Source organism: Garra rufa, chromosome 2, assembly GCF_049309525.1.
Source record: "Garra rufa chromosome 2, GarRuf1.0, whole genome shotgun sequence".
Lineage (NCBI taxonomy): Eukaryota > Metazoa > Chordata > Actinopteri > Cypriniformes > Cyprinidae > Garra > Garra rufa.
The window spans coordinates 11,207,267-11,218,849 of NC_133362.1; the positions used below are offsets into that span (position 1 = coordinate 11,207,267).

The window sequence follows — 11,583 nt, forward strand, 5'->3', positions numbered from 1 at the left end:
TTTTTTTTCATTTTGTACTGCCCTTCAGAAGCTACTTACACGTTTCCCAAAAGACAAAAGTTGAATTTACCCTGATCTTCAAATTCAAAAAGACTCCCCGGCTCTTAATGCATCGTTTTTTCTTCTGAAGCATCAGTGAGCATTTAAACCTTCTCGTATACGAGTCCCTTAGTTGTCCTTAGTGTGAAAAGATGAATCTCAAAATCATGTTGGAAAGGGTTCAAATACACAAAAATGCTGAAAAACCAAATCATTTGTGGGATCTGAAGGATTTTTTTGGAAAAACAGCAGGCAGTTTAACTGTTTAGGACAAACAAGGGGCTCATGAACAACTATCACTAAACAAAAGAAAACACAGCTGTTTTAAACAGTATTAAGAATCAAGGGGATGTAAACTTTTGAATGGGGTCATTTTTATCAATTTAACTATTATTTTCTCTTGTGGACTATATGTAAACATCTTTTATGTGAAATATCTTATTTAGGTCAGTACTAAATAATAAAAAATAACATGCATTTTGTATGATCCCTCTTATTTTGATAAAACGAATAACATTTTGCAGATTCTGCAAGATGTATGAAAACTTTTGAACTCAACTGTATATTCCAAGTTATTTTTTTTATTAAATTAATAGAGCATTAGTAAGCATAAGAAATAAGATCAAGAAAAAAAGGACGTAGCCACACCCAGGAAAAACAGAATCCTCCACAGGGATTATTTTGATGCCAATCTTTTCTCTTTGTGTGGCCACCATGAGCAAAACTGTAGGTTTAAGAGCAGTGTTTGTTGGAGAGCATGTCTTACATCCGTTCCCAGCAAAGATCAACAACTGTCAAGGATCTGGCTGCACGCTCAAATCTGAAGCACCATCTGGATGAACATTAACCAACATCATTAGTGCAAAAGTTTGCCTTTGCATTACTTCATTTTGTTTATCTTTGTGGAGCAATGAAAACCAAGTCCTATCATCACATCTCTATTCATTTGACAACAAACACAAAAATACTAACTAAAAAAAACATTTTTTGCCTTTGCTATTGCATTATTCACACCAGTAGTAAGTCGTTTATGTTCAGAGTAAATGGACAATAGAATAAAAGAGTTTGAAAGCTCCCTCTCATTCTCATAGCCCTGATGAAATATGAAATTAAAATATCTCTCTGAAATGATGAATGGCAAAAATATGAATGAATTTCTACTGTCCAACCTGCACTTAAAGTGGAACCAACATTTCCATCTGTCAAAACATTCAATGCAAGGGGTTCCCTTTCTGCATGTTTTCATTCATACATTCATTGATCCTATCATTCATCAGCTACAGTAAAGTCTTTCTTTCTATCTGCTCAGCATGTTTTCTCTTTTTTGCTGATCATGAGGTAAATCAGGACATCATCTCTATTCTCCACCAGAATAGCACGATTCACAACAAAAGCTTTTTGAAGGTTTAATTTTAATGCTGTTTTTTTTTTTTTTTTTTTTGTGGATGCACCACAATTTCAGCCGCATAGCATTTTTGGTTTCGGTTTTCGGCCAAATGATTCCAGAGCATCCCTAATTTTTGAATCAGAGAAAATGTCCTCAATTCATTATGATATGTGACAGATGTACAGTAGTCAAATAGTGGACAGTATACATATATTTCTTATATTTCTTGTGTTATTTTGTCTTTTTGTTCCTCAGTTTAAATATAGTATATATTACTATAAATCAGATATTTAATTAATTATTAGTTTATTATCTTGAATTATGATTTTTTTTCCTTTCCAAGCTGGCAAATTGTCTATTCTTGTTTAAGCATAAATCTGACAAAACTGTTACATTTATTCTTTAAAAAAAAAAAAAACAATGGTGGTAAAAAGTGGTAAAAAATGGATCAGAAACTTGAAATGTGGGAAAATAAAATCTTGTAGTGAAATGAAGCTAAATAAATAATTTGATAGTTGAGGAGAATGTTATTTAATCAATAAAAGAAACTGAGAATTTTATTTAGTTTTTCCTAAAATAACGTGACTCATCTGAAAAGTTTCAACAAATAGATGGCACACCATATTTACAGTTATAAAAGATATAACAAATGTTCCTCGAATTTTCCAGAGTGCACATATTACCCCGTTATTTAAATAAAAAAATAACTTTCCATTCATCAAAGAAACCTGAAAAAAATCCTACCCAGGTATTTTCAAAATAATAATAATAAAATGTTATGAGCAGAAAATCAGAATATTAGAATGATTTCTCAACAAAATAACTAACTAAATAAATAAACAAATTGGACACCGTATGTGTCAGTGTCCACAAAGTTACAATTGGGCTTTAAAAACCAGACAGACCAAAAGAGCGAAGGTTTGTGCTCTTGTTATGGTGAATACACCTCCATTGCCCAACCAGAACTGAATAAAACTCTTCAGTGTTTAACATGCAAAACAAAGTGCGAAGACTTTGAAAAGGAGAGCTATTCAGGGGGAACCCAGTTACCATCCCAACAATCACCGGCTGTGCACACATTCAGATGACTTCATCAGACGCAGCCCCTGGAGTTTGGACACACAGACCAGTCTTTATTCCTCTGGAACACTACTTTTTTGTTAGTTTTTTTGTTTTTGTTTTTTTAAGAAATTAACTAACATGTTTATTCAGCAAGGATACATTAACTTGATCAAAAGTGACAGAAAAGAATTTTAATGATACAATGGACTTATATTTCAAATTAGTGATGTTTTACTTTCTATTCAAAGAATCCTCAAAAGGTATCACAGCTTTCATTGATAAGAAATGTTTCTTGAACAGCAAATCAGTCACAATGATTTCTGAAGGCTCATGTGACACTGAAGACTAGAGTAATGATGCTGAAAATTTAGCTTTACCAGTCAAAAGTTTTTGAACAGTAAGATTTTCAATGTTTTTTTTTAAAGAAGTCTCTTCTGCTCACCAAGCCTGCATTTATTTGATCAAAAATACAGCAAAAGCACTAATATTGTGCAATATTTTTACTATTTAAAATAACTGCTTTTTATTTGAATATATTTTAAAATGTAATTTATTCCTGTGATGAAAACTGAATTTTCAGCATTATTAGTCCAGTCTTGAGTGTCACATGATCCTTCAGAAATCATTATTTTATGCTAAAACCTTTATTATATTCAATATTTAAAACAGTTGAGTACATTTTCTTTTTTCCAGGATTCTTTGATGAATAGAAAGATCCAAAGATCAGCATTTATCTGAAATAAAATGCTTTAAATTGATGAAAAAGACATTTTCAATGTTACAAAAGATTTTCATTTCAGATGCTGTTCTTCTGAACTTTCCATTCATCAAAGAAACCTGAAAAAAAAAATTCTACCCAGGTATTTTCAAAATAATAATAATAAATGTTTTGAGCAGCAAATCAGAATATTAGAATGATTTCTCAAAGATCATGTGACTGGAGTAATGCCGCTAAAAATTCAGCTTTGAAATCACAGGAATAAATTACATTTTAAAATATATTCAAATAGAAACTGGTTATTTTAAACAGTAAAAATAGTTCAAGCTGTTACTGTTTTTGCTGTACTTTGGATCAAATAAATGCAGGCTTGGTGAGCAGAAGATACTTCCTTAAAAACATTAAAAACCCTACTGTTCAAAAACTTTTGACTGTTAGTGTATTTTAAAAAACACGTAAACAGAAAACAATTATTTTAAATTGTAAAAATATTTTACATTATTGTTGTTTTTACTGTATTTTTGATCAAATAAATGCAGCCTTAAGAGACTTATTTTGAAAAGAAAAAGTGAATAACTGTGTTATTTCTGGAAAAGCGTCAGTTTTCCTCATGAACAGTCAGCAGGTGACCACAATCAAAATCAGGTTTCAAGTGTTTCTTTGCCTGAGCATCTGTACGTCAGTCACATTTCAGTCAAACTCTAAACACAATAATTTACCATCTGCATCTTTAAAAACACTTCATATACAGCAATACTAGACAGTCTTGAAGATAAGCAACGTCTCAGTCTATTTAGCAGAGCAGTTCATTTATTTATTTCCATCCTACACTTCTATGATCGGACATGCCTGCCTTTATATAAACAATAACTTTTTCCTTAATCTACAGTAATTAAATGTAATAAATGGTATCATTTTAAACATTCAAGTATTAACATCCTTCAGCAACAACTAAGGCAAGCTGTGACGTGATTGCACTCAAGCAATGTAACTGTGACAGAAATTACAAGTTCCTACACGAGACAGTAAAAATTAGGCTGTGATAACTCAGCAGTCACTCTTTCAGATTGATCGGCCGGTGCTTTCAAGACAGACAGAAAGGAGGAAACGGTTTTGACAGATAACCGCTGCTTTGAAACCCAAGCGGCTCCAGGACCAAACTACACACGCACTCTCGAATTAAGGCTCTGCGCTGCACTATGGTGTTAAAACACATCCTGCCTGCTCAAAAGTAAAACCATGATAACCGAGCAACACAAAAGCCAGTCATGGTCTAGAAACACTCCAAACAGACATACAAAAACAAGTTATGAAAACTGAACGCCTCAAGTGTTTCCTTTATTTTTTACATTTGGACTATTTGGAGGCTTAAAATAACAAATTATTTTTGGACATTTAAGGTGCTGGAGAACATAGCGTGTGAAAAATAACACGAACAGAAGTTTAATGCTATGAATAACAAAACAGATTATTTCTGAATGGCTTCGGGAGCAGAATTTAGTGAGACTGGAATAGACTTGTAAAGTGCTTAGTGCTGAATTTAGTTAACAGTTGTTCTAATGAATGACTGGAGGCGGTGGAGTTCACCTCGTCTGTACAGACGACACACGATTTGGAACGCTCTCGGCTCCCTCACTGAATCACACCTCAGCTATGTGCCGCACACTTCTAATCTTTCTCAAACGCTAAATTGTGTTTGCCCTGAGTGAGGACGTTTGAAACAAAATATCTAAATAAGCACATCAAAACTGAGTTTAAATAAAAGTAGTTGAGGGTAGGGCTGCTCGATTATGGCAAAAATCATAATCATGATTATCTTGGTCTATATTATAATCACGATTATTCAAAGGGGTCATCGGATGCCCATTTTCCACAAGTTCATATGATTCTTTAGGGTCTTAATGAAAAGTCTATAATATACTTTGGTAAAAAAATTCTCAATAGTAGTGTAATAAAACACCCTTTTATCTTGTCATAATCAGCTCTGCAAAAAAAATCAACTCATTTTATTGCATGGTCCCTCTAAATGCAAATGAGCTCTGCTCACCCCGCCCCTCTCTGATGTGGGATTATGAGCCGTAATGTTTACTTTAGCCGCATTTAGCGGTAAAACTTGCCAACAAGCACATTATTAAGAAAGGCCGTTTGCTTATACTCACTTCTGCTGTGGGTGAAGCTGTATCAGAAACGATTTGCACAAACATAGATGCATATGTAGATCGGAACATGCGCTTTCCTTTTTAAAAATAAAAGTAACGTTATCCTCTGTGCTCAGATGCCAGGAGTAAATGACTACTGCTATGTTCATTATTACATCCAATAACAGAACACCTCAATCGCTGAATCGGAGACACAATGGTGATCGGAGTCGGACTGTTTCAGCTCGGCGAGGGCGGGTCTAAGGTAAGGCGCTCATGTCAATCAACTATCGTGGGAGCAGACTCTGTCGGTGTGCCGTCACATAGACAAGAAGCTAAGAATGACCTGATTTTAAAATAGGGGATCTTTATCTTTAATATTACTTTTAAAAATTACTTTTATCATTGTAGGGTGGTTGTGTACACAAACTGCCAACACACATTAATTTTCAATCAACATGTAAAAGTGTGTTTTGCATCCGATGACCTCTTTAACACAATTATGAGTTGGTCTGGAACTTTATATGATTGCTTAATTTAAAGATAGCAATACAATAAAAAAAATACAAATAAAACAGTTTTTGTGTTTTAAAAACACAACATCAAATAAACATTAATAAATCAAGCACATCCCATTTTATGCAAGTCACATTACATGATTTTACTGATTTGCATGTAAAATTGGGCTTTTATAGAGAAGCGAAAGCGGACAAAGGGGGTGGAATCGGGAGCAATAATCATTTTATCTTGATTATTGTATTTTCATAATTGTTTGAAGCCGAAAGCGAAACTGAATTTTGATTAATTGCACAGCCCTAGTTGAGGGGGATGTCAAAATACCGTTTGAAACCCTGAAATTGTTATTTTCCAGCAATAACCATAATCAGATTTTAGTTTTAAATACAAGCTGATTAGCTATTACTAAAAAAAATAAAATAAGATTCTAAATAATTAATCAAAATAAAAAATCCAAGTTCCAGTCCTTAAATATTTTAACTAGGCATATGTATTGTAAGGAATTTAACAGTTCTGGATATATTTATGATTATAGCAGTTATTTTAAACTGTAATAATATTTTATAATATTACTGTTTTACTCTATTTTTGACCAAGTAAATACAGTGAACATAAGATTTCATAACAGAACATTTTTAAAAAAAAATAAGTCATAACTTTATATATGGGTTATTCTACATAACTGGTCCAAAGTGCTGTCCAACAACCAAAAAACACATTTAAAAAGCATTTAAGTATTAAATCTTAGATGTTTAATAAGATCCTTTTATTATCTATTGAAAGCCACAATAATATTTAAAATATCAGTAAGCTTAATATATATAAAATCATCATTTAGTGCCTGCAATTGGGAGGTGGCTTTCCCGAACCCCAACCCCTAAATTTCATGTCACTATCGAAACAGTGTATGTGACAGGTTTTAACTACATCCCTACATTTATGATTGAAAAAATATTGCTATGTCCCTCTCTCTTATAGCTACAGGGTGAGTAGATATGTCCCATCATTTTGAGGTAAATGTGGAAAGTATGAAAAATCTATGTGTAACTTTAAAGAATGTCACACCCGAACACCATTTTTACTATAATTAAACACTTTTTAGTTGAGTTATTTCATAACATTAAGTTTTTATGTGTACAGCTGTTCAGAACTGTGCTAGCTAACCATGTGCTGATCAGCATCTTTGAGCTAGGTTAAAAGTATTCAAAAGTCACTACCAAAACAGTCATATTTCAAAGTAATCTTAAATGTTACCTGTTCTGCAAATTAGCCACTAAATTTGGCTTACACATACAAAAATACCACTGCACTAATGAGAGTAATCAGAGGAGCAAGACAGTAGCAACTCTGTGTTGAAATTTCGCAAAAGTGGTAGCAAAATAGTTTTCTGTCAAGACAAACTGTTGAATGTGGCATTATGAACGAATCACTTACTACATTTGCAACTTCCTTATGCTTCCATGTATGCGCAAAATGACTGACAAGCAGGAGCTTAGCTAAACAAAGTATCTAGCTGTCACAGAAACAAATATATTTTGTCAGGGAGAAGCATCTTCTCCTATTCTATGAATAAAAAAAGAAACACCTGCCAGGTTGGCATCTCAGTAAACTCACCCTCCTTCACTCTCTGCCTCTTCTGAGCTTTGTCCTTCACTTGTAGCTGAGACACCTGCTCTTTTTCTCCTGGTGGGAGTTCGATGAAGGGGACTTGCTTTGCGAGCACTGATATCGTCCCCACTCCGACCCCTCAGCTGATCCCTGACTTTGTCCTGCAGGTGTGGAAGTGCATCCTTAAGGGCTTTTACCTCCTCTTTGAGCTCAGACACACAATGTATCAGAGCACCCAGCCGATCCAGCACCTCCGCCTGGCCCGTCTGCAGACCCAGACGGCCTGCCGTGTGATCTGCGTTGCTGCTCAGGTGTAGGACTCTGCCACCGCCGGCTCCAATTTTGCGGTAGAAGACAACTGCCAAGCTGATCCCAGCAGCCCCTGCCAGAACTCCCAAAGCCAGAGCTCTGTTGTCCGCCTGAGCCATTCTAAACTGCAAAGACAAGAGAAAAAAAAAGTATATAGTTATATATATTTATTGTAACTGTTAGAATGGTCACGGATCAGCAAACTCTGCATAAAACTGATCGTGCAGACTAAACTGTAAGTCACAGAGACTTGAAACTTGGAGGGATGGTAGTACTCACACCGCCAACAAAGTCACCAAGGCATGCCCCAATCGGCCTGACGGGGGCGCTACAGCGGTCAAAAGTGCGAAATCGCTCATGACTCCTAAACCGACAGTCGTAGGCTCAAGTGTATTATGTTGTTGGATTCACAAATTTTAATGCAAAATTTTCAGGTATTTTGGACTTTTTTGCAAAACCTACTTTTGTGAACTAGTCCTAGGTTTTTCACCTGATCAGAACCAAACCAAATATGTATATTTTACATTTATTGATACATAATTTTTTTCTTATTTATTTTGTAAACGGTGAATAAAAAATACATATGCTTTGGTATGCATGGATTTTTGAGTACCAACATGAAAAACTATTAAAAATAAAAAATAAATGAATAAATACAAATTATTTGCATTTTCTGTATCTCACTTAAAAAACAATTTAAGCATTAAGAACTCATGATCATCTAAACAGTTTTTCTGTGGCATTAAATTAACTTTCCATCCTGTTAATTAAACTTCTTAAAATCCCTTTAACAAAATTCAGTGTCTTAAAGACATCATCCTACAAAAAGTGACCATTTTGGAAGCAAAACAACAGCATAAACATCAGTAAGTGGCCAAATGCATAGATTTTGTAACATTTTGTTGTATTAGTTAGTTTATTTCACTCTAAAACATTCCTCCCCATTTAATACAACTGCAAAAATATTTATAAGAAGATCAAAATGTCAAAAGACGGTTAAAAAGTTTACACCCTCAGGTAAGCTTTTAGTCTGTCGCTGAGGAATGTTTAATTGTATGTTTTATTTCTTTAAATCTTTTTTATCAAGTTACACTGAACAACGTTTTGGTGTCTTTAGCTTGACAAAAACATAAGTGTAGTGAACCCTTTCACCGAAATATTTTCGTAGATTACAAAAAGCCATATGGTTATTTGTATACCTACAGTACGTCCTTATTTTTTAAACCTAAATTAATATAAATATTAATTGGAAATACATGATTGAACTTTTGCCAAGCAAATGGCACTTCATTTTCACATGATCAGCAAGAAAAGCATCACTAATAATGAAACTACATAATTATTTTTGTACACGCTCTAAGTTCACCTTAAAGATAAGTTTCAAAGTTCAGAAAACAGTTTAAACCGCAGCAGTGGTATTAGATATTATACTGTCAAGGTCTTTACAGGATTATGGCGATCTGACTATATACGCACACGTAGCGGAGAATAAAAATAGCCTTCTAGCAGAATCACAACAGTCTCCATCAGCAAAAACATAAAACAAAAACATAAACCAGCGACATTCATATAAAATAGCAGCTTTTACCTGTTCAAACTCCCCTGAGCGCAGCGGTGCGTCTGCAAAAACAGTCCGTATCACTCCAGTGCTTGATACTAAAGGTTCCGCCCTAATAATGCAACAATAAACAGTACAGCTTCAGTTAAAACTTACGTTCAAAAACCCTTTGCAAAATCAACGAAAGATGTTTAATAGTGAGAGGTAGCTAATCAATACTTATCTAACAAAAAGTGGTGAACGAATGCAGGGGAAAAAAAATACTACTAGTCTACATCTGTTTCTATTAGAAAAAGTAGTGTGACTTTACTTTAGTATCATCAGATGGTCTTTTATATATAAAATAAATGTAAAATAAGCTTTCCATTGATGTATGGTTTATTAGGATAGGACAATATTTGCTAGAGATTTGGAATCTGGAATCTGAGGGTGAATAAAAATCGAAATATTGCGAAAATCGACTTTAAAGTAGTCCAAATAAAGTTCTTAGCAATACACATTACTAAGCAGAAATTAAGTTTTGATATATTTATGGTAGGAAATGTACAAAATATCTTCATGGAACATGATCTTTACTTAATATCCTAATGATTTTTGGCACCAAAAAATCGTAATGTATTGGCTATTGCTGCAAATATACCTGTGCTACTTATGACTGGTGATGCAGGGTTGCATAAATACATTTATTATAATGTAAAATTACACTCTGAAAACGACTTTTTTGATGCAACATTCAGTTTTTACATGGGAATCCTAAAACATGGTACACTGCCATTTTGTTCTCATGGTTTTTCCTTTAGATAGCAGCTATATACTTTGTACTTTGAATATTGTCTCTATAATACTATCATTAAGAAACACACTTTATCATGGCGCATATGTTAACTTGCAGATCAAAGCTTGACGATGTTAATGACCTTCCAAAAACTGATGAGCCAAAGATTCAAAGTTCATTGAAATCATTTATTAACAAAGTCGAACATGTGCTCTGCATGTGCACTGTTAATGTACACCACTTTACAATGACAAAAACATACTCCAGAACAGACCTGAAGAAAACATACAACTAAATTAACCTCAAAAACAGGCCCCATGTGTCATGCATTTAAATAATCTGTAAATTACTGTACAGCTGCATAAATAATCTCTTATGTATGCGTATGCCAAAAAAAAATAAGGCCAAAAATCCTGTCTAACCATCAAAGAAATGTTAGTGGTCAGTTAAAGTTTGGAAAACTTACTGTAACGGAGCAGATCTGTGGCCTTCACTGCTGTGGAGCTCAGTGCTTTGGTGTGTTTCTCTCTAGTCTATATAAACACAAGTATCTGATCAACCTTGAACTATGATATCTGTTTTAGCCACTCTGATTGGCTTTGAGCATCTTTGCATAGACATTAATGACACTGCACTCAAATGAAGTATAGCCTTGTTAGCCTTAACATTTGGGGAGGAGTTATCATTTTAAATATGGCTATGTTTTAATTAATGTTAAAGAAAAAAAGTGAAAAAGTGAACATTTTCACCCAAAAGTGAAAATTCTGATATCAGTTATTTGCCCTCATGTCATTCCAACCCTGTATGACTTCATTAATTTCTGCAGAACACAAAAGAAGATATTTAAAAGAGTTTTGGTTTCTGCTCCCACTGACTTAAGTAGTATTTTTGTCCATACAATGTAGGTCTGTCTGGTTTGGTTACCAACCTTCTTCAAAATATCTTCATGTTCCACCAAAGGAAGATTTGGAACAATGTGAGAATGAGTAACTGGTTTCATTTTTGGGGTTGACTATCAATTTAAATACTTAAATACTTGTTGTAAAGTGGCCTTGAGTTTTGGAGAAAGGTGCTATATAAATACAACTTACTGATATACTTTTATGAGAAAAGATGCTTTTACGTCCAGATGGTGTAGTTACAGCATCTGCCAGCAGGGGGTCATGCTCATGGTCTCATGCTAAATAACTGTTGAAGCTTTAAGCCCTTGGTCAGACTATTTAATTTGTTCATGCTTTTTAACTTTGTAGTTTTGTTATGCATATTTCCACTATTACCCTCTTAGTTCTTCCCTGCTGTAGCCCATCCACTTCAATCCATGCTTTGATGCAATGTTGTACAATTTTAGTTGCTGTGAGAAAAAAACAGTCTGGTAGAACTTTATAATCTTTATGTCCACAAAACTGCCGACAAGTTTTCTTACAGTGAACAGTGGAAGAAATGCATATGAAATCATACCTCATTTGCTCTTTG

The 11,583-nt window shown here is 34.0% G+C and overlaps 1 protein-coding gene across 1 annotated transcript in view; it reads right to left on the reverse strand.

Moving 5' to 3' along the window:
- Nucleotides 1–10,633, reverse strand: part of rmdn2 (regulator of microtubule dynamics 2) — a 44,947-nt gene extending 34,314 nt beyond the window's left edge. Inside the window, exons 1-3 of the mRNA XM_073833720.1 lie at nucleotides 10,577–10,633; nucleotides 9,366–9,447; nucleotides 7,475–7,902 (exon numbers count right to left, since the gene is read on the reverse strand). Of these exons, the coding sequence (XP_073689821.1) occupies nucleotides 7,475–7,896 (422 nt within the window). The 5' untranslated portion in view covers nucleotides 7,897–7,902; nucleotides 9,366–9,447; nucleotides 10,577–10,633. The remainder of the gene's footprint in view (nucleotides 1–7,474; nucleotides 7,903–9,365; nucleotides 9,448–10,576) is intronic.
- Between the last annotated feature and the right edge of the window lie 950 nt (nucleotides 10,634–11,583).